A 25,184-nucleotide genomic window follows, 5' to 3' on the forward strand; every position below is an offset into this window, starting at 1 on the left:
GTTGGGTTAGGATGCTGGCCCTTGACCTGTGCCCAGTTGCTGGGTTATGTGCATGCCGAGTCCCCCACTCGGCCGTGGAATGCCTCCCCTTCGAAGAGGCGCCCTCTCTGCGTGCCCTCCCGCTCAAACTGCCATGCCACGCCCTAGCTGACGCGCCACGCCCTGTTTGCCCGTCCTGTTGGCAGCGCTCCTGGTGGCGAGCGCTCCCTGGGGATGCTTTAGTGGGAGTCGGGGGTGGCAGCCGTTGCTCCTGGCCCTGCCCACACCTCGTCAGCCGCCGTGGTGAGAGCTGCTGGCTCCCGGCGGGGCTCTGCGCTCCCCTGTGGGTTCCCCAGCTCAGGAAACCCCCCTGTACACCATGATCCACCACTCCGCTGTGGGACACGCCCACGCTGGAGCTGATCGCCTCTGCGAGAAATTAAATGAGAGAGACGTTCCTTGATTCCAACGCGGTCCAGCGCTCCGCTGCAGGACGTGCCTGCACCAGAGCTGATCGCCTCTGCGAGTGATGGTTGGTTGCTTATTCTTCTCTCACTTAGGTCAGGGCTTATATGCAAATTTTCCTCTTTTCAAGTTTAGTAAATAAAGAATTATTTTCAGAGGCATTTCTGGCTACAAAAGGAAATTAGAAAAAAATCAAAATCTATTGCTGTTCTAACGTAGGTTTGTTGATTGTAACATGTTTTCAGATATGCCCATCTTCTGGTATTAAGTCTTTAATACATCATTTAAAAGGAATATTCATGAGGATATGTTTCTGCAGTTTGTCTTCCAATAGTTACAGTCGCATATATTACTGGAAGAAATGGTAAAGACTGCTCCAGTAGATTACTTCAGCAGCAGCAGAAGCCAGGGGAGATTTCAGTAAGCAGAATTTACTGAACTCATTGCCTGGATTGCAGCTGTGAATGGCTAAGTTATATCCACACTCTGGGTGGTGGCACTTTTTTTTTTTTTAATTTCCATGAGCAAGTATGTTATCAGAAGTTTATCTTTTTAAAATCTCACCCATTCATTTCACTCTGAATGAAGAAAAATCTAATTACAAAGTAAGGAATGAAAAGAACTAGTAAGCAAATGCTACTCAGTAGTGCCCAGTGTTAAACAATAGCCACAGCACAGATTTACATGGATGTATTGGGTATGGCTGGGATGAAGTTAATTTTCTTCACAGCAGCCCATATGGCGCTATGTTTTGGATTTTTGACCAAAACAGTGTTGATAACACACTGATGTTTTAGTTACTGCTGAGCAGTGCTTACACAGAGTCAAGGCCTTTTCTGTTTCTCACGCTGTCCCACCAGTGAGTACACTGAGGGTGCACAAGAAGTTGGGAGGGGACACAGCCAGGACAGCTGACCAAAAGGATATTCCATACCATATGACGTCATGCTCAGCAATAAAAGCTGTGCGGAAGAAGGAGGAAGGGGGGGACATTCAGAGTGACGGTGTTTGTCTTCCCAAGTCACTGTTACGCGTGATGGAGCCCTGCTGTCCTGGAGATGGCTGAACACCTGCCTGCCCACGGGAAGTAGTGAATGAATTCCTGGTTTTGCTTTGCTTGTGTGCGCGGCTTTTGCTTTACCTATTAAACTGTCTTTGTCTCAACCCACGAGTTTTCTCACTTTTACCCTTCCGATTCTCTCCCCCATCCCACTGCGGGGGGAGTGAGTGAGCGGCTGTGTGGGGCTGAGCTGCCTACCAGGGTTAACCCACAACAATGGTTTAGAAAGATTTCCCACCAGCCAATAATCATCTTTCACTGCAGAATTTGTCATATCTAACAGGTTGACTCTCTCTACAAGAGTACCTCACAAGAGTTAAGCTTTACAGCACTATGCCCAATATCTCAAAGCTACATTTACTTGGAAATTTAGCACAAAATCTGCAACAAGATTCAGTGTTTTCCACATTATCACTAACTTTAGTGTGAGAAGGAACTAAGATTCTCTCAGGTGTATGCTGTTATTTTTAAGCAAAAAATCAATTAAAAAAATTCACTCAAATATCAATCAAATTAATATCAATCAAATCAAACTTATTCAAATATCCATCAGGTACCAAAAATTCATACAGTTACCAATGTACAAAAAACTGAGAAGATATTCATTCCCTGCCTCTAATATTTGCTACATAGCAATCAATTCAAAGCGAATTAAACCAAAGCTAATAGGGCCTTGTGCAGATATAAGCAGCCATTTGATATAAGAGCCCATTTGTATGGGCTCTTCTTCAGATTCCAGTACTTTAAATTGTATGTGATCAGTAGAGCAAAATATATAATCTTACAGAAGAGGAGTTACCGTTTAATAAATAACATGCTATTATCAAGAAGAATGTCCAAGAGCTTTCAAGAATCGTGTCTTGAAGAGAAAGAAGGTTTTCTGTTAAGAAAAGAGCATATGAAAAAGAACACAAACAGTGAGAATGTTAGAAAACTGTGTTTTCTGAATAGGAGAGGAAATATCCTATGTCTGAAAACCTAACTACACTGAAGAAAGCTATAGTTTTGGTACTGACTTCACTAGAGCCTTGGTAAACTGCTCTGTCTTTCTGTAAATTCCCTCCTATATTTATTTGCTCGATTATATTAACCACACTTTTCTCTGGGACTCTGAACAGTACCTGAGCTGCTGTTAGTAGTACAAGGAGGAAGCCAAAAGGCAAAGCTGAGGTACAACCTCACTTACTTCCAAGCAACTCACCCACACTTCTAAAAAGCTTACGCTTTCAAGAACAAAATCACATCTTGATTTACTAGTCATCTATTATTTCCTAGAAAAATATTACCACACATCAAATACTTGATCACCTTTCAAAAATCTTTCCTCTCCTGAGACACAGATATGTTTTGCAATCCATCCTTAAGGCTGCAAAGTCTATTACAGATTAAGGAATTTACAAGGATTACTCATTGGGAAAGTTTTGCCACATTTTCACAATCCATTTGCAGCTAATATCATTTAATATTCCTGCACTTGGAATAGATTTTTTTAGAAGATGTTTGGATACAGACTGTTTAAAATCTAAATGCTCAAAGCTCACAAAGAAAACGTTGATCGGGTTGCTTCTCAAAGTCCCATAAAAAGATTTCTGGAAAGACCGATAATTGATTTATGCACAGAATATCAACCTCTAGGTTCTATGAGTTGATTAAATTGACATTTACTGCAGATCTTAATAGTGCATTGAAAAATAGGAGGAGTTTAAATAATCAAACAATATTTCATCATCAGAAGTTTTTACAGTTCAACCTTTTGCCAAATCAGACACAGATGTCAGAAAACAGTGAGATAAATCTCTGGGGTACATATTCCTTATGTGCTCATGTGGACGAATTATACTACCTCTTATTGCATATAAAAACTACTCATTTAAAAGGATGTTAGCAAAAAGAAAAGGTAAAAGAATCATTAAAGAGTTAAAATCTGACTTAGCTGGCCTAGCTTGTCAAGCAGAAACTGACAAATGAAGGCTGATGGAAGGAAAAATACAGCAATGTCCACTCGGAGTTTTCAGTCTCTCATGTGGGTGAATTTTCTTTTATTTGTCTACAATTAGGTTTGCTACTCCTTAGCCATGCTCTTCTCTTATGTTCTGACTGGAGGTTGTCAAGTATATAATGAAGTGATTGACAAGAGTTGACAGCTTTCCTATTGTCATTCAAAGCTTGTCAAGGACAAAATCCAAATACAAGTTATTTTTAAGAATAAAGAATTACTTATTTTTTTAAGGATGGCCTATTTTTATCTGCCAAAAATGAACACAATATGCTATTTTAAATATATGGCAAGTGACCACCATGGATAGTAAACAGGTATAAATACTACACCCGGAGACAGTTCGAAGCTTCTTTAGCAGTACAGGTAAAAATCAAGGTTGTGTAAACCTTGGAAAAGAGGACTCAAGTATAGAGGAGTACAGGAGGGGTGAGTGACGACCCAGAAGGTAAGGAGGGAGTAAAGGGAAAAGATTATGAAACAGAGTAAGCAGAGAGAAAGGACAAGTGAGATTGCAAGAGGATTTGGAGGCAAGATGGTGGGAAGCATAAAGCGGTTTTTAATATTGTCTGGAGAAGAAGATTTGGAAGGGTCAACAGGATTTCAGTGAGCTAGAAGTGGAAACAGGTATTTCTGCATTTTGTCAACTCATTCCCTATCTGGAGTGTCATTTCTCCATCCATTCCTTCAAATGTAGGGACTCGCATTTCTGTTCATCCCCTCCGTGTCCTCATCATCTATAGTCACCTACATCTGTCACAATCCACCTGGAAAACTGTCTTCCAGGGGAAAAGGCAGTGCTGAGACAAAGACCTGGAGGAATTCCCAGGAAGTGCAGCTTTAATCTCCTCCTATGGCCAGAGGAGCTATGCTGACTCCTAAGGCTTTTAGGAGGGAGGTGGAGGAGCAGGCGCTACTACCTCCCTCCTCTCCCCCCGTGCCCTCTCCCCATATCCTTCCTTCCATCCTGCACACCCTGAGCTCTCCTGAGGAGGTAAGGAGCACCATCGGCAGACATTTATAGAACATGCAGAATAGAGTTGTCTGTTCAGGTTGGAATAGAGCATCTCCAGTTCCTCCTTTAACAGCAGGGGAATTGGAATCAAACTCAGCATCCCAGGCCATTTGATCCCAAAGAGTAAATCATTGCAATGGCAAAGAATTTGTGGAAGTAAAGTATTAAATGCAAATAAACCCCACATAAATTTATACAGTGGTAATATGCATATTATTAAAATAACATCCAGACATGCAAAAGAAAAAAAACTAAGCACATTATCTCAGTGTATCCATTTATTACACTGTGCAGCATGTTCAACCAGAAAAATACAGAGGAATATGGAATGAGGTTGGGTAAATAACTGTATTTTCATTTACTAATAAGTATTTTTCTATGCACTTTTCACATTTGCTGTTGTTGGTTTAAAAAAAAAAAAAAGACAGGAGAAAAGATGCTGTTTTACATACACTTTGACCCAAACTAGTTAACGGATTCTTTGACTAATTTAAGAAGATTCACTCTAAAATCAAAAACGAAGTGCAGATTTTGAGAATATAATAGATAACTCAGAAGGTGAAACAGCACTTAAAATGCAGGATTTAACAAAACCTTAGCCATGGAACTACAATCACAAGACCTGTATGCCTAACAGATAGTGTTAGCCACAGCGCAGAACACATCTCCCTGCTGAAAAATTCAAGGGGTGAAATTCAGACAAAGAAATACCATCAAAAAGGATTTTTACCAGACACTCACTGCCACGATCAAGGTCTTGCACATATAGCCAGTGAATCTGTAACTTTCCAGAGATCCAGAGCAGGCCAAAGGCATTTGTCCTGAAGCTCTCTACTATCTTTAGCTCCTCACCTCTGGTAAGGAGATTTTGTTTTCATAGGATTATGCAGAAAAGATAATAAATCTCAGAATAATGTATTTATGCACTTAATGGAAAACCAGGCAAATTCAAAAAGACAATGATGGAAAATGAAATGTCAGCCTTCTGCCCAACATTGAGTTCTACTTATACAAATGCTCGTTGTAGCTCCTTTTTAATTCCTTGGATGAACAGATAACTCTATTTTGAAATTGCCTATATTTACTCTTTGGACAAATATTTAAATAAAAGGCTAAAATACTTCGAGTTTTTTGAGTTTCTTTTTCAAAATACTGCCAGTTATGAATTTTAGCATTTCCTTTTAAAAATTTACTTAAATTCAGTTCACATAATGAAACACAGGAGAAATATTTTCAACCTAAAATTCACTTGGGAGGAGATGATAGCCTGGGAAATTTTTTAAAAATCCAGTATTCAAGCAGTTTTCATAGGAGACTGAGAAAAGAAAGTTGGGATACACAATGTTTTCCTAATTATTTTTGTGCAATATGAGCTGGTAACTTCTAGTATTCTCTCACCAAAGTGCTTTTTGTTACACTAAAGTTGCTGTATGGGAATCAGAGCTAACGTGCACCTTATAAAATTATTTCCAAGATTACTTTGTTGGGTGTTTAAATACAGAAGTTGCATATATGCGTATACTTACAATCTTCTTAATGAGTGCTAATTTGTATTTTCAAGTTATTAGGCTGTAAACATGTTTTCATTTTTAGGTTTCATTCATAAGCAACCTTTCCAGCCCATTTTTCCTTTATGCAATTTGCTTCTACATCTATATGGGTTTCTGAACCATTGCTCAAAGCCATAGGTACTGGTGGTAATGATCCAGCACACCACAGCTAGAGATTTCACTCTGTGTCACATATTGCAAAACCACACTCCAATTACCTAACTACAGATACCTTAATGGTAGTTAAAGAAGCAGAGCCTGGCAGTCACAACATACTACACTACTGCTTTTGACAATAGATTCAAAATGTTCCTACCAATACTGGTTAGATTTTGTCATTCACCACATTTTTTTTCTATTTCAAGGACTACTAGCAAGTGAATGCTTAGGAAAAAGACTGCTTATGTGGAATTTATGCATAAGAAAAAGAAACAAGGATTAAAAGAGAAAAATTCTTGTGGTGAAATATATAGAGAGTAAAAAAAAAAATTCTACAAATTTTTATTTCTACAAAAATAAATTTGATTTTTGCTTCTTCTTTTCGACATCTTTCTTTCTGATATCAGTTTTGCACTACTCAGGCTGTGTTAAAACTGACACAATTTTGTAGATTATAATCTACAATGAGCTAGTGGTAATCTATAATGAGTTAGTGGTATTTTCAATTATGAACAAGGCTACTGAGTTAAATAATAATCTCTGAAAAGTATTTCAGTAGACTGATATTTATTATATGCAGTGCTAATTACTTGTTTACTCGGAGTCTGTTATGAATACAGGGTAGCTCATCATACATGAAGCATAAACAATGCAAACCTAACCTGGTACTACTTATTTTCTCTAAAGACAACTAGAAAACCCATAATTAAAATAATCTTTGATTCTATGCCATAGATAGCACTGTTTCTTTGTGAAATTATGATTTTTTTACTTATTTAAATTCTGTAAAAATGGCATATTTATTTCACTTAATCTTAGCAATGCTACGTGATTCAAAAACCCCCAAAGTACCACAATACTTATGGAGTTCAGAAAGTTGACTCTAGTTTTTCCTCACATTCTTTGTTTTCTGGACTACCACTAGTCAAAACTCAGAATTAAAGGACACAAACTGCTGGCCAGATTTGAATATTTTCCAGGGATTGTTTTATCCACTAAAAAGTTACTGTTCAATTCATTCTACAGCATTTCTTCTCTTTCAAATTTTTGTCTTTGAAGTAGGGATTCACTAAATAAAATCCCACTGTCTCAGAAACTCAGAATGTTTACTTGAAAATGTCATTAACTGAAGATTGCAATTAGTAATAAAAGCTATTGAAAGTACTAGCTACTTCTTTTCTTGGTTAACTACGGTGGATTTCTCTGGACTGAACTCCTGGAGAGCAAAGAAAAAAAGAATCAGCATGTGTTATTACGCTAATCGAACAGGACTGAAGAAATCTGTAAACTTCAATTTTTCAGAAGACTTAGAATGCTTGACTTTATAAAAATACTGACCCATAGATTTCAAACACTAAATACCAAAGCAAATAATCCGTAGTAACAGCTAAAAAAGAGCAGCAACTAAAAACATATTAGCACTAGCCTATTTGTAAGCTTTTCTTATCTCTACCTTACTAGACAATATACTTTCCATTCTTTACATATTTGGGTTTCTAAAAATTATTTTAGCTAATGATCTCTTGTTGACTACGTCACAACACAATCAAAGTTCCTTATTATGTGTGTATGCACACATGTACATATTGGATATAAGTGGTTCTTTTTTTGACTGTAAAAAAAACCCCTTTAACTCCCACCTAAAGTATTTTTCTAAAGCCTTAGCACTCCACAAATGTTACATGGACGACATTTAAAAAGTGCAATCTGACTGTAACAGATTGCAGAATGTTAATTTTATCTTAGTCACAGTTGTGGTAGGTTGTGATAGGAAAGCTTTTACTTCTGGTCTGTCTTATCCAGTCATTTTGATTTTTATATATTTAAGAAAGCCCTATTATTCTAGTTCTGTTAGACTGAAACCTGACTTCTGAATCTAACAGTTCTTTGAAGACTTCCGGGGTTCTTCCTGTAAGCAAAAGGTCTGAGAATATCTAATCAAAATTCTCAATGACTAGGGGTCCTATCATACATAGAACTGGGATTAAACAGGACTATGAGGAAATAAATATTTAGAGGAAAAGAAAATTGAGAGAAATCAAGAGAAAAAGTTGGTTAGACTTTCTGAAGGTATTTTCTTATCTGCCAAACAACTAGTGAAGCATCACTCATTACCCTCCCTTCCAGGATTCCCTTTATTCTTTTTCTTGCAGGTGAAGTAAACAAATCTCAGCAGAACAGTCAGTGGGAGGAAAGAAAGGTCAGTACTTGCACAAATTCCTTTAGCCATAATTCTGGAGCTCCACAGATTGTTGATGCCGTAGGCAAAGCTGTCAAAGTGTAAAGTATAGGTCTATATCCACATGTTCAGAATAACATATCCCTAAAAGGTTTAAGTATATTAAATTTGGATGGCTGGATCAGAATAAATACATTTCAAAGTGCTCATGTATGTTCTTAAATATTCCATTATGGAGACAATGCAGAAGCGACTATACCTTCCATTATAGCAACATTTGCCACCTACTTAGACTCTGATTAGCCGACTTAGCCAAAATAAGCTTGTGATTAAAGATAACCACATTATTATTAGGACCACAGAAATAATTGCTTTGACCACAACAATAATTGCTTTTTGAACTAATACTAATTAGATACTCTATATTTGCTTTCTTGTCGGAATTAGAACAGTACTGATGATTAGCAAACAGAGTTTAGGGGAAAACTTGATTACTGTCTATTAATGCAGTATTGGAGATCTCTCTAGTTTGGCAAACAAAGCAGTGACAGAAAGATGAAGCTAAACAAACTCAGCCGAGGAAAAATGTGCAGGATTTTAACTCAACTGTTGAAGTAATTTACCACAAGATGCGGATGACTGTCCATACCTGGAAATTAGAAACCAGTCTTGTTCTGGTTGGTTTGTTTTTGAGAAAGGTGTGCTGCAGTTCAAGCAGGAAATCATTCAGAGAACCAAAAGGATTACTTTATAGAGCAGGTCTGACTGGATGATCAAGGCAGTATCTTCTGGCCTCATATCAAATGAACTACACTAATTCTATGCACATCTCTGATAGACGACAAATAGTTGGCTGTTCAAAGTCAGCTGCAGGGTTGCCATATATCATGTGATAGCTGTAACTCTTTCTGTGTAACAGTTATTTCATATAAAATGTTAATATTCCAATAGTATATGAGGGCTTGTTTTAGGAGGTCTTGTTTATATTAATATTTATGACAAAAAGAATACCTGGCAGAACGTTTGTCAATGATGTCTAGGTTAAAGAGGAAAGTGGGGACCACCCTATTAGAAGTTTGTGCATGTCTGCACCTCAGTAACTGCTACACAGTTTGCTCTTCTGTTAGTCTAGCTGCTGCTGCTGTTAGATGGATATCCCCCTCCCCACACATTTCTAGCCCAAAGAACTGCCAAAGTACCATGGGAAATGTATCTCAAAATACTATGAAACTGCCACAGACTTGAAAGAAGCAAGGCTACTCTCAGGAGAGCCCAACAAGCAAGGCAGAAGTGGAGCTAGTGCTGTTTGGATCAGGATCCAGACAGATCTGAAAAGGCTAAGTAAAACTTCCTTATATCAAAATTCACTGACTGAGAGACAATATATCATATCATCCATGTTATCCTGCAGGACCCCAGCTTTGCACTGAGAGGATATGGTGGCATTAACAGTTGAAAAGCAGCTATCACTTCCTAGGATTCAGGTTTACTTATGTGACTAAGGACTGTGGCAATACAACCAGCAAAAACATTAAATTCGAATGCTCAGGAGTTACAAAATGCACATCTTTAGCTGTGGATTTTTATTGACAAAAAAAGAATAAACTGCTATGAAAAATGCAGTCGTTCAACACAATCCGAAAGCAAGGCCAGAAAAATGGGCTTCACTCTAGCCACACGTCACTAGTACTGAGAGCAGTACTAGTAAAAAAAGTACCAGCACATAAAAAACAAGCACATAGTAAGAGCTGAAATTCGACATGTCTACACTGAAGGTGTCTCCTGACATGGCTATATCCAATGGCTATGGCTGTGACACCAATAACCTAGACACCAGTGCTGGCAGAAGCTGTACTGTAAAAAAAGCTGTACTGTTAAGTATTTCAATCTTTTTCTATGTAATAATGTAGACGATTTTTGTAGTATTTTCTTTGCACCATTTTGTAAACTTGGAAATTCATGATGATTTCATCTGACTAAGTTTGTGAAGTATGAATACTAAATCATGCAAAATAGCTATCAGAGTGAGAATAACTCCAGGTCAAAGAGCGAATGCACGGAGAAGTCATACTGCTAGCTTGGAAAACTAGAAAAGTCCATAGAGTTGTAAAAGACACAATATGAAATATATTCTAGGTGCATGAGAACCTACATTGAAGGTACATTGCAAACCTGGAAGTGTTCCAGTGTTCACAAGTAGCAGTAGAGTCAAGAAATTCTTATAGATGTAGATTTCATGCCTTCCCCATGCATATACATAAGTATTTCACAGGAGCAGCCTGTATTATGCTATTATTGAAAAGGAACATTATGTCAATGTGATAAAAAATACTGAACACTTAAAAAGAACTAAGATCTGTCCTAATACTTTAAATTGGTAGCTTGCAAATAGGCATTTCAATGTTGATTTATTTGGACAGTTTTTTAAATTTTTTTTAAATTCTTTGTTTATAGAAGAAAATTGTAATTAAGGATTAACAACATGAGTGAAGCAAATACTGCTACAGATGTTTTTTAAATCCTGGGAATAAAGAATCCTTTCTCTACTCTTATTTATTAAGTGAGAAATGAGTGAGTTATTAAAGCCTACTTGGGATTTTGGAAACCACTGCTAAAAATTATGGTGCCTAACTGAAGGCCTGGGTTCTAATTGTGGCACTGCAGTCTCTAAATTATGGTCACGAAAACTGTGAAAAGAAATTATATTGGCATAAAATATATTAGGGTTTCCTGAGCCATGCTGTAATTCTTTAAAGTAAGCGTAGAGCTATGATAGCAGAATGGGGTGAAAGAAAACAAAATTTTCAATTCAGCAGGGAATGTATTTTATAGTAAATACTGTTATAAATTACAATATATTTCTTGGGACTGAATAACTTTTAAAAGTTTTGTTTCAACAATTTCATAGTGTTTACACTTTTCTTAACAATTTTGCTGCTTTTTAAACTGAAATATGTATATACTTTAGAACCTAAGGTGTTGCCCGAAGCCTCAAATGACACAGAGCATTCCAGAGATCGTAGGACTACTAGGTGCCCCAGCATGTTCCTTGGTCACCACAAGGTCCTACTCCACAAGGGTGATCAAGGAACATGCTGGACTTGTCCTATCTCTTTATGTCTGCATCTTCTCATCTCCTGTTTCCTAATTGCATTACAGTGAAGTAGAAAGGAGCCTGTTCTACTATCTACTTTTGTACTAAACTCTGGGTACCAGTCTAGGAAACAACAGGTATTAAGCATCTGGAAACATTTTCTAGGGCTGGAGGAGGCTGATATTACCTCTATGTAATTATTCACCTGCAAATGCCCCTCAAATAAAGGGTTAATAAATGTGAGGGAACAGAGAGAGAGTTTTTGCTTAAATAAGTGATTATATCACGTTGGGCAAGAACATGCACTACGTCATCCTGTGCTAATGCAAGGGCAACACACCGCTTGGGATTTTGAAATCCAGGATGTAAGGTAGGCTGCAGAGCATTGGTTGGACACAATCACAGTCAGTGGTGGTACCAGTCTGGATTCAGCACTGCAAGGATATGTACGAGGGCAGAGGCATGAGACACCATTCTTCAGGAACTGAAAAACTGCTAAATGGAAGATTTTAGCATTATCAGTGGTCCTGCTGCTCCAAGACTGAGTGCTATCATGTCCATACCTTCGTGTTACATGGAAGCACACAGTCAGCACTCTGGGTTGAGATCATACAGATCCATACAGCTATGATCTGAAAGCAGAAAGGGACTGCATGACTAAGTCAAATGACACAGAAAATGAATGATGCCGGTGAAACTGAACCTCTCCCGTTCATATAACTAGTTTGCATCCTTCCCTGAATTTTTACGTGATGCCAGGAGTAATGAACTAAACAGGGAGAGGGCACATGCTCAATCTCTGCAGCATGACTACCCGCACCATTAAATTGGGAGCAATGCTTCTGGCATGGGCCAAACTGCACTCTCTGAGAGAGTGCCCAGGCATGGTCAGGGATTAGCATGAGCCACAGATGCAGCAACAGGCAGTTTGGATGCAACTATCTTCTTTGGGGGGTAAGAGTGTTGCTGAAAGGATGTAAGCTGTGCTGCATCAGTTGACCTCTAGGCCAAAAAATGGTCCTGACCACTTTTTATTTACTAATATAGATGTAGTCTTAAGAGCTATAGGAGGACTTTTAATCTCTCTGCCTGTCACCAAGCCCAATTATGTATTTGCGTCTTAAAAGTCTTACTGTTTTGTGAAGCTCTCTGTAAAAACGTAATAATTTCTCCTTTGGTTGCACCTTTGCTACTCTCATAGAATTGCTTTTGTGACACCATTAAAGGTTAACACTGCTGGTGCTTTTATTTCATCTTTCTTCTAAGTAAGTGTAAATTTAAGGGACTTCTCACCTATTTTTAATAGTTGATTTTTGCACAAGTGGAAAAAATGTATGAGCTTTTAAATTAATATTATTTCTCAGAAATTGCAAGTTATCAGTATGAATTGTGCAAGTGAAATTCACAGATATTCTCCTTTATGTATTTATTATGCATGTATTATATAGATCAATATTATTTAAAAGGTTAAATCAGATTATCTGATAAGGACATGCATTTATTATATCCCTTGATTTATGGAGGATACTGTGATGTTAGTTATCAGATTATAGCTGCAGGCCAAAAGTAAAGGTTACTACAGTTTCGAGAGAAATAAATCACTGTATTTTGGAAAATTCTGTCAGAATTATTCTAATTAGTGTTTTAGATGCATTTTGGTTAGTGTATCAAGTTTTAATTTCAGCTACCACATATTTCTGTAACTGAAATTTTCTACAGGTAAGTAAAAATGCAAGAAACTTGCTTTAAAACAGGCGTATTATTTTAATATAAGATTGCTAACTTGTTAAAGACACCCTGTGCATTCATTTAAAACAAACACAGTTCCCGTCCTCTTTCTCTCCTACCTATCCCACCCCACCTGTTCTTCTCATCATTGATTTCCACCTGCTTCTGAGGCCAGAAAAGTTTTAACAGTCAATATTTTGTGGCTTTTAGAAGTGAATATCTTTATAGTACTTAAAATCTATATCCAAATCTTTGCCACCCATGTTAGTTTCAGAACTATTTTCCCAAATAAGTAACTTAGAAAACAAAAGAGATAGGAAAAGACTTAATGGCTGAGGAGGAAGGAGAACAACATTACCTTGCAGGCTTAGTAATAGTATGAAGAACATGGGCAGAAATTTCGCAAAAGACAATGTCCCAATTGAAATTAAAATTAAAATTCATAAGGCATTATGTCAAATCCTATAACAAAAATAGTCTGGTTTCCTTGAGGACTTACATGAGCCTGGTCTTTTTCACTCAAGTGCTATATTCACAAGTTTGAGTGTCAGTTTTAAACCTCTTCTTCATACCTTCCAGGTTTTTCGAATATCCAAAAAGATTCTTTGTAAAATTTCTCATCCTGTCTCTTTTCTAAGAATATTAACAATAACCTTTTCGTTCTACTACATGATCATCAGAGTCACACTTGTTTCTGAAAAAAGGAGTTATTAAATCCTATAGAAGATACTTTAATGTTCTCTGGATATTGGTGAAGGAATTAAAATGGTGGTAGAACAAATGCTGAATATTTATACAGTATTTGGGAACACCAAAGCAAGAGACTTTGTTGAATACATGCCTTCCATAGGTAATCATGCAGATGTCCTTACTTTTTTAAAGGTAACATTAGTTATATAGGATAGTAATTTAAAAATACACATAAACATAATCATGTCAACAATGATTCGAGAGCATGTGTATGCACAGCATGTTAGCATGGGTCTGAAATATGCATTTGAAGTTGAGTATAAAGTTGAATATTGTCACGAATAGGCTGCTTTCCTGAATTATATCTACTCATTTTTGCTGTGCGTTTTGTCATGATTAACAGTCTTAACACTCTTATTATGCTTAGTCTTAACCTTAAAAAAGTTATAAGAATCCCATTTGCCTTCAGAGATAATTAATATAGAGTCTTTAATGTAAGAGATTCTCTCCTTGAAGAAAATTACAGTCCAAGTAAACCATCAGTCAACAACATTTTAAGATGTTAAACCTCTGTCTTTTAAAGGCAATCCAGACAGATAACATGCAGATAAAAGCTAACACGTTTCATATGCCTACAGCCCTTGCAATAATATAAACAACTAGCTGCTTCATCTACAATCAAAACTGGTCAGACATTAAATCTAAGTGATCTAAATTTATCCATGAAAGAAATACGGTAGGGTCTTTCACAGAGAGAAAGTTTATTTGCCTTTATTTGGAGCTTTTCATTGTTCCCCCACCTCTCTAGACATACATGATTTCATCCCACAACTTCAGGACTAAAGTTTTTTTTAAATTTTTTCCTATTATTTCAACAGTTTTTCAGAAATATTCCTGTCATATCACCATAAGAGTGAAAGAGCCAAGCAGAACATCTTTCACAAGCAGTAGGAAAAGCAATACTCTTATAATTTGTAGCAATTTAGCCCTGCTTTTATTTTATATAAACTTTAATGGTGGAATCATTCTAGAAATAAAGGAAACAGAATAGAAAAATATAAGAAAAAAAAAGGATGAATCATCTAAAAATTTTTGTTAAAATACAGGAAATAAGGATAGATAATTTTCTTGAAAGCAAAATTCCATCACTCGTTCAGTATATATACAGATCTTTGCAAAGGGCTATACTAATTCTATCTTTTAAAAAGGGAATGAATGTCATTGCTGAACTCATTCTGTCAATTATAGGACTGCAACAGGACTTGAGATTCACTGTTTTACATACTGTGATTGTATGACATAAAAAGTGTTTTGGCATTAAAACAGTTCCCTAAAAGAAACTAAGTTAAAGTGAATTTTGTAAACATACTCAGCAAAACCACAGATCTTCAGAAGCAGGTATTATTCTATTTCATGCAAGGCAAGAAAAGTTTTAAATATTTACAGTTTTTTCTTTTTTCACTGAAAATTGTATCATCAAAATCAATACAAAACTCAGTGTCTTCTGTTTAATCTTTATCTAGGTGAACAAGATGCTCAGCTACTATAAACCAAAAAAATTTCATGGATTCCAATAAGCTACTGTATTTTAAATATTTCCCCAGTTTATGTGAAGATAAGCTCATATATTCATAGACAAAATGCAAGGCCAAAAGCTCTAAGCATAACACCTGCAGGCCAGTTGATTCTAATCAGTATTTTTCATCCTTAATTTCTCTGGCCTCACCCAACCCATATACAGGCATTTTTTTTTATACCCAAATACATATCAAGGATCAGATTACAAATATTTTGCTCACAATTACTAGACCATCAGTTTTATTGATTACTGGAATGTTATCTGTGCGGTTAGATATCTTTCCTTGCAATATGAGAATCATGATATGGCCCTAACTATTCTGATTTTCATGTAGTCATATTAACTTGAATGAAATAGCTTAAATGGTCCAACACCAATATTCTGAATTTTAGTTCACTTTGTATTAAAATTTGATGTATCAACCTTTGGGGCTATTGTTTCATGTATGTGATATGGCAAAAATAATAGATCATATTTGTATTTCACCTTGAAACCATTGGTTCTAAACTGCCCTATCACTAGAAACCATTTAATGGAAAAGAATCAAAGTTTTCCTTAATTCATAGAACTTTGAACTTCTGGGGACTATTGCTGACTTCTGTCTCAAAGCTATATTGTTAATACAAACTATACAGCTAATGCTGTAACTGACTTTTTGACCACTAAATATCCTGATGCTTTTTTAAAACGGAAGAAAATTTACCTTAATATCAAAAGCTCCTGGCTGACCCACTTTGTTATAAAGCTCCAGCTGATTCTTGACAGGCGTTACCCACAATATCACCTGATTTAGTTGTTGATCAAGTTCGATGAAATCCTTTAGCAGAATCTCTATTTCTTTTTGTTTCTCTGGAAGATCTTTGGACACCTGAAAAAAATACCAGAAGCCAGTTTTTTGGTGAAAAAAAGGTAACATAAAGCAATTGAACACTACACACACATACAGTTATATAAAAAGTTAAAATACAGGTTTTATACACCAGTAGGAAGAAGGGAAGGAAAGAGTAGACCCACCAACCAAATTATTATGGTAAGTATCTTGCAAGTCAGTGAAAACTCAGTCTTTCCTAAAAAAACCAACCAAACAAAAAAACACACCACAAAACACACACACACACACACACAAAACCCAAACAAAGCCAAAACAAAACAAAAAAACCCAAACCCCAGCAACAGGCTTCTCTTTTTTTTTGGTAAAAGAACTGTTATCTCAGTATTTGAAACTGTTTTAAAGGTCAATTTTTAATCAGGAAAAGCAATAGTGAAAATACGAAATGGATTGTTTTAATGATATCTAACCTTTCTTGACCTCTTGAATCTAGATATTTATAAGCATGTGTTTTCTTACAAGGTGTTTAGAGTTGCCAGTTGAGTCCAAATATGCACGAGCAGACGCATACAGTGAAGAAAAATAATGAAGAAATAGATCATCAATACTGATCGGGCCACTTGGTGCTCTGATTTGCATTCAAAGCAGTCAGATTTTTAACTAAGCACATTCTTCTGTGCCATCAATATTAGAAATTAAGAATCAGTGAATGGCATAGTCCAAATCCAACAGCACTGAAGCACTTGGGAGTAAATATAGGAACAGGTTGGAAATAAATAAGCCAACACAAAGCTCCATGCTGTCCTTCCCAGATTGTTTTCTATAGCTAGACAGGTGAGGTGTCACTATACTACACAAATGGGCAACACTGCAAACATATACTAGGGGAGAAACCATCTGTACTTTGAAAAAAAAAAATTCACAACAGCAAATATAGGGCCTGGACAGAGATAAGAAACTATGGCAGTTAAAATCAGCCAAGAATTATGGTTAGTTTTCCGTATCAAGAAAAATGAGGTTTCCTAATGTTCATTGTTTTTAAGCACGTTTTTACTAAAGTGACCCTCTTAAAAGTAGCAAAACATGAGGTTTCTGATACACACAGTAAAATATAAATTCCCTGTAAAGTTAAACAGCATTAATAGAAGCACTGCTATCATATTGCCTGGCTTACAGAAGTATTACTGCCGTGTACTAACTTCTAACCCCTAACGATTTTACAGACGATAATAAAACTAAACCCATCAGAGACATGAAAGCAATGAAGGTTACTGAAAAAAACCCACAAACAAAACACCCAAACAAAACCAAACGACCCCCAGCTGAGAGAATGGAAAGAACACAACTGCCATGACATGTACATTTCTTTACAAATTTGGTTTGAAAATACTGATTTGTTGGTACTAAAATAACCCCTCTACACATACTCTACATATGATTTATTAGACCGGACTTAAGTGATATTTGTAATTCAAGAAGTTGATTTGCCATATATTGAATTATCTCCATTGTTCACCATAGCCACCCCATAATATTCTATTTAATAAAAACTGACCCATGAGTCAAATCGCTTTTTCTGTCTTCCTAATCTTGTTAAATATAATAAAAACTCTGCTTTTCCAGAATGGCCCCAGATATGAAAGGAAACAATTAAAAATGCATTCATTTCCCTTATGTGTTAACTCAATATCTATGTAGACCTTGGCCTAATTTCACAGAAGATTAGTTTCGTCTTTCTTACAACTTTCGAATGTTAATCTCCAATGTTTAGTAGCTTTAATATTAATGTAAACAAGTTCCACAGAAATACTACTGAAAGTAAATAGGTAGTCACAGGCAGATAAGAATCCAAGCTGATTTCTGAAGATCTGAAATTTAAATTAATCTGCTTCCAGTCAACATTAATCAAGTATATTGGGTCTATCACAAGCCAGAGAAAAATTTGTAGAGTTTTGTTTGGTTTTTTGGGGGTGTGTGTGGAGAAGTAACCAATTATATACTAAGATATATTCAATCCAGAAAAGGAGAAGATGAAAGATTAGGTTTTGGTGACAGACTGTACTTCAACCTACTGTTTTCAAAAATAATCACACAAGAAAAGAAAGCAAAATAAATACCACCTATAGTAAGAGGTAAATTGTGATAAAAGTAAATGCAGCCTCTTCTTACAAGTTGGCTCCTGCTCTAAAATTATAGCACAAACATAGGTTTATCATATTTTTATATTAAAAAGAAATCTAGGTCAATATGAATCAGTTCATTATATACAGAAATTAAATGTCATCTACTTTTACCACAGAGATAAGAACAACAACAGTAAATAAATAAATAAAGGACTTTCCGCAAACTCAGGTTAGGATTACAGACAAGCACAGCTAAGCATTTAACAAGGCAATGCCTTGTAAGATCCAGGTAATGTGTTACATGCCACTGTGTGGGAATCAGATTCTTAGATTCTGGATCTCAGGGATTTAATTTGCTCGATTTTTTTTTTTTTTTTTTAAAGCTTTGGCATCAAACTGTCAAGCTGGCTAATCAAACTAGAGCCTGATGAGTTGAAGGTAATTACAAGTCCGCCTATCAAGCCAAGGTACTGCTGCAGACTGTCTCTTGGGGGACAGCTTATTTCCCGAGCTAATTCTGCAGACCAATAGGAACAGTGGCCATAAGGCAACACCTGCAGAAGAGTAAAAACTGGGCAAACATGTGAGATGCTTTCCCCCAGATCTGCCTAAGACTGAACACAAGCCTGATTAAGGAGTGTTATAGGCTGACAAGGAAGACAGGGTGCAAAAGAAAAAATTGAAAAAGGACAACTTCAGTTCGAACATCTTTCTAAAAATCTAGCTTAGCCATTTGCATACAAATTAAATATTTTCAACTTTGCCTTATTTGGCAGCAGATCAACACTGAAAGCATACCTTGGTTCGCAACCAAAGGAAAAAAATAAATTTGCAAGTGCAAAGTATGGATCCAAAAGTATGGATTATTCTTTCAAAGAAAAAATTCTGATTTCAACATCAAAGGACTATATAATTTCAATGACACATGTCAAAACATTAATCTCAAAGCATGTGATGCATCTAAAATTTTGTACCTTAGTTCAAGTGTTAATTAAGTTAGATTAATTGGAAGCTTAGTAACAGAATAATAGAAAAGAGTTAAGCTCTAAATTGGGAAACAGTAGAAGAGCCTCATTTTACCAGCTGACACTGGTCTTCACAATACTTAATTTTATTCTAATCTTAAACTATCAGACTATTTCCCACTTATTTAATTTTATGTATTCCAATTTTTGCTCTTTTCATTAAAATATTAAAAAACCCACAAATAAATTACCAGCATAGAAATGACAACATCTCTTAAAACATGAGAATACTTTGTGACATTTGAATAATTACATATTTTCAAAGTCTAGATCTTTATCTAAATATTTTAATTTCTTCTCCTTTTGAATTCTAAAATTACTTACATTGCTTGTTTCTGTTCCATCTGAACCTCATGTCTTGGATGATCTCCCTTCACAGGAAGCCTAAATGATACACTATTACGTTCTTTCCGTCCCCACCCCAATCTGATTACTTTGGTGCAAAACAATACATATGCTCAACTTGGCGGTATAGATCTCCTTGATCATTTCACATGCTCCAGTTTTCCACTGCTGTTTCCTACCGTAGCTTGAGATAGTTATTTTTCAGTCTATGCAGATAGCTGTGTGCATGCACTATGGGATGAATTAGAGCTGAGCAGATGGAAAGGAATACCAATTCTTATGATAATAGTAAGTATAAAGGGAGGAAGAAGTTGCATAAAGTATGTCACCTGACATAAAATCATATTCTGTGTCCCCGCTCTGTTTAATTCCTTATGAATATCCAGAAAGCAGATTCAATTAAAGCAGTATCAATTAAAATAAAAGTTGTGGAGTTACAGTTCAATCCTGTAACTCAGGAACAATGCTTAAAATTAGTAAGTTGAAACTAATTAGGTAGAGACAGTAAGTAAGAAAGAATGAACAATGGGGAATAGTTTTGCAGAGGTCAGAATTGTTATTGCAAATGAATGAACTTGATAAATTACATTATTAGTAAGGCATCACTATCAGCAGCTGCCCCCTGATAAAAGTAAGGAAAGCCATTGAAACGACTTGCATACATTCATTATATTTCAAGTGACCAATGCCTGATTTTGAATATTTCCCTTCTCTCTCATAAGTCAATGTCAAGGTCATTTCCTGTTTACCTGAAATGACCAAAGAGAAGATAATGCAGTTATTACCCAGCTGCTTGGGAATATATATGAGGAGATGCATCTCCCCAACACATCATTTGTCAAAAAAAAATATGGAGAATTTTCCTAATCGTGAGTGGAGAGAAAAGAAATCCCAAATTCCAACATTTTAACAGCAGTGGAAATTTGTGTTTTTTTTCCCAATATTAGATAAGGTACCCCTTTCTCTTGCTAGCTGTCTCACCAACCTCTCAATAACAGAGCAACACTTATAAAAGGATCTTATTTTGATGAATCTGACAGTGGATTAAAATTTAGCTTTCTTGATATGCCTAATATGATAAATTATAATAAACTGCAATTAATATGAGCAAAAGTATGTTGTGGGGTATCTGTGAAGACTGTTAACAATGTTTTTCTTGTACTCCTGGCTTGGGAGGGTCCCTCTGATATACAAAGCACTTTAGGAAAGTGGGCTTCTAATATAGAATAACTGGTAGTGTCAGGTTTGAAAAAAAAAATCACAGTTGTTTGCATACAGAAAAATGAAGAATGTCTAGCTTTTGTATGAATTGCTTTCCTTACTAAATGTAAAACAAGCAGCAGCTTCTGCTTTACTCTTCCATTTCTGCAAAAATACAAATATTAGGAAAAAAGGAGACAGGTGACTACACTGCAATCAGCCCACAGCATAACTGGACTGAACGTAGGTTTTCATGTTGTCCAAGCCAGGACTTGGATAATAAAAAAATAACTAAAGTCATAACAAGTATTAAATGCAAGCTTCAATCCAGACTTATTGATAAATCACAGCTGACACTTCCATTGCACTAGTAAGATGATTGCATAAAATAGCAATTCTTACAGCCACTGTTCAGAAAGTTTGATCTGCTTAAAATCACCATCCCTAGAGCATGTACAAAAGAATGATTTAAAATAGAAGGGGGAGAAGTTAATTTTTATGCATCATTTCTTCATGAAAAACAATCAGTGTAAGAAAGAGTTTCATGTAAGTTTGGTTTAGGATGCCATTTAGTTAATTAACTGAGCCATTTTCATTAACAAACTCAATATTGACTTTAAAAAAAAATCTACATAATTTCTTTAAAATGATGAATATTTATGAGCCATAGTGTCTCTAACAAAGTTGGAGTAAAGACTGTATTATTAGAGGAAGATGAAAGCGCACTAACAAAAATATGTATAGAAGATTTTTATTTGCTATGTAGCTAGTGTTTCATGTTTCCTTACAAGCTTCTCAGGTCCTGATCTTGGCACGTGTTTTTTAGCTTTTCTTTTTTTTTTTTTAACTTCTTAACAGTGTATTTGTAATATTCTCAAGCTTCATTTTTATTTTAAAAAAATCTTTTTTTTTTCCATGGATGCAGAAGACTAAAGCAGTCCACAAATCCAATGCACCAAACAATTTTCTGCTTCATCTGGCTGTCTAGCTTTTTAAAGAGTAAATAAACATCTCCCCCACCCCAATGATTTGTTTTGTTTTTCTTGCATGGCAATATGATTGTGTATATCACAGTCTTCTGAATATCTGTATGCTTTTTATATTTAATATTTATAACTAATTGTCATTCATTCTGCTCTCTACTATCTCAGCGATTCTCCTTTGTCAAGGGCACTTTTTGAGCACAGGACCCTCCACCTTAAATCTGTGCTAAATAATCTAGTCCACGATTTTCTTTTCTTTATCTTTGTTTCTTACTCAGTTCCAGAAATCCAAAAGCAGCTGCAGAGGGTTCACAGTATGATTCCTTCAGTCACTCTTAATGGAGGATATTCTGACAGGAAAATGATTTCTAAATAAAAGTACAATGCCCTAATTGTTCTTTCCCTGGTTTACGGCAGATAATACCGTACCTCTCTCTCAGGCTAGATACAGTCCAGGAGGCAAGCAAACTTCAGCATGCACCCCACAGTACCAGTAACCTGCCTGAACAGTCAGTCAAAGCTCTCTTCCCGTGGAAAGCAGAGCCTGACACATATGTTGGGAGGAGAAGAGAAAATGGCAGGCCATAGTGCTATTCAGCACAGAGCTGGACGTGCTGTTGCCGTGACCCAGGGAAACATAATGTTACTTTACTGGGCGTGATAAACCCTGTCTGACATAGTTAAGAGCAATGGTTTGGCAAACCACAGTAGTCCTATCTCCCCTTTTGGTCTTTCCATGTGACAGAGGTCTTCCTGCCTGTTGCTTTGTCTCGCCATCCTTTTCTGCAGCCCTCCTTTTCCTTTTCCTCAGATCACACATTATCCGATTGCTTTACTTTCAAAACCATTCAAAAGCTACAGAAAGCTCAACTTCCATGCGCAATCGGCTCACAGTGGCAATCAGTCTATAGCTATAACTAAATATATCGATACTTTCTTCCATGCTGTTGCCTACATCTGAGAGAAGCTTCCCAGAAGCATTCACAAAACTGCCGTGGAGCTTCTAAAAACTGTCATCTGCCAGAATGCCTGACAAGCAAAACGAAGCGAAAAGGCATTGCAATGAAACAAATGACAAATATTTATACAACATGTAGTACCTTAAAATGCAAGCTATAAACTTAGAATCATTATTGGTTTTGCTCATGGAGTTCTCCATAGGAATGAAAAAAAAAAACCTTAACATTTTGTTTGGTAGAGGAAATGGATATAATTGGATCTAAGATTTTAACACAGCAATAAAATCAGTATCAAACAGCAATTTCCGGTTATAAGCTACATAGAGCAGTAAGTTAGATAATGAATGTATAGATAAAGTATATTATTTCCACAGTAAATAAACAGGGATTTTTTGCATTATCTTTGCACAGTGTAGATTAATTACAATGGGTTGGAATTTTATCTATAGCTGAATATTTATAGCATTTCCTAGCAAAAAAGAATTTATTGTTAAAAATTACAGAAAAAAAAAAATTTTGGTATTCTAATTCTAGCGAGTGATCTTGACTGCCAAGTACTGAGCTGACATGTCTGACAGAAAACAGCTAACAATGAACTTGGTTTTCTTTTTGGTTGTTCTTCAAGAGTTACCTGGTTTAGCACTTTGAGGGAGGTGACAACTTTTCATTTTTAAGAAACATGCAGTTAATAGAAAAGTTGAGAGTGTGGGAGTTACCTTAGTTAATAGTGCTTAATGTACAATTAAGTTCAGTATCATAACAACAGGCCATTCTCTGGGTAATGATGATGATGAATTTTTGAAAACGTGTTTTTAAAACTCTCAGAAAAGTGGCCAAAAAAAGGCAAGGTAAGAGGAAGGGAAAAGGGAAGGGGAGGTTTAACTTTAAGGTTATTTCAGACTATTCTGTTTGTGGGAATTTTAATTATATAGGCATGTTGCAATACAGACAGGCCTATATAATTAAAGTATAAACTTTTTCTTGTAAACAGCAAGTAGTAAAACATTGATTTTTAGGTCCCTACAGTCTTCCTTAATAGAAATGTATGAAACACCTGACATGCAATGGCAGTGTCTGTCTTGGAACTGAAGTTTAAATAAACCCAAACCATTGTCATTCATTGGTGTGTGACATTATGTGAACCATTGTTCATTGTATGTGAAATCTCTTTCAGATACATAGTTGTCACAGTGTAGAAAAATGTGTAATGATTTGCCTGAAGTGCCTTACTTGAAATCTGGTAATTCAGCAAGATCAATATTATCTCAATGTAGCTGTCAGCATAATTGTCTTGAAAATTAGTACTTTTTATATTCAAAGTAGTTGGCATAACTTCTTAAATATATGATGAATATATTCCAGATTCATATGGCAAACAAAAGTAAAAAGGAATTTTAAGATGGTCAGTAAGATAGTATGATATATATTGTATATATACATACATATATATTTAATCGTGATTTTATGGTCTTATTGGCTAGTACAGACTTTTTACCCCTGCATGGTTGTATTTCATAAATATTCTGAATTCTTTGCTTAAAGTTTAATGTGTAGTGAACAGCGCAGCAAAGTGGCCTTTATGAACACGCATCTGAAGTATTTATGATTAATATAAAAATAAATAGAAATGTCTTCTTCCTACGTATCCTGTGGATTATTAGTAAATGATTTGTGATGTCATCAGTTCAATCTAGTTCATCCTCACTTTTTAAGCAGGTACAAAATATCTTTGAATCTGCTATAAATTAACTACATTACCTTTACTGTAGATACTAGTTGGGAGTGGCCATAGAAGAGTCTTGCCACTTAGATTATGAATAGACAGATTGATTGAAAAAGAATGCCAGAAAAAGATTATAGGCTAAAGCAAATGCTAAGGGGTCCTGAGGGAAATAGGTGAGATGATCTGCTCAGCTTCAACAGTCTCCTGGCTCAATAGGACACACTTGTCAAATGGGGATAGCATCTATCATCATACTGATGGGTTTTAAGGAGCGAGGTGAATCAGCACTGACCTAAGTGACCTGACCTCAATCTCCACTGAGGTCAAAAGTAAAAAAATGTTTGAGAATCCATTACAGATCCCATTCATGCATACTTACAAAAACAACCACCATACCATTTTCCAGTGTTCTGAGGTGGTAATTAACGAAGGAAAATTGAGTTAGACTCTACAGCAGTGATGAGTGATATAACAATAGTTACACTAACTTCTTGGGAGGGAAA

At 36.0% G+C, this 25,184-nt stretch overlaps 1 protein-coding gene across 1 annotated transcript in view; it reads right to left on the reverse strand.

Annotated features, from left to right (window-relative positions):
• The window catches only part of DMD (dystrophin), a 1,204,567-nt gene that overhangs the window by 405,735 nt on the left and 773,648 nt on the right, over positions 1–25,184 (reverse strand). The window contains 1 exon segment of the mRNA XM_009334780.1: positions 16,198–16,362. Within this exon segment, the coding sequence (XP_009333055.1) occupies positions 16,198–16,362 (165 nt within the window).

Source organism: Pygoscelis adeliae, unplaced genomic scaffold (genome assembly GCF_000699105.1).
Source record: "Pygoscelis adeliae isolate BGI_AS28 unplaced genomic scaffold, ASM69910v1 Scaffold91, whole genome shotgun sequence".
In the NCBI taxonomy this organism is placed as follows: Eukaryota; Metazoa; Chordata; class Aves; order Sphenisciformes; family Spheniscidae; genus Pygoscelis; species Pygoscelis adeliae.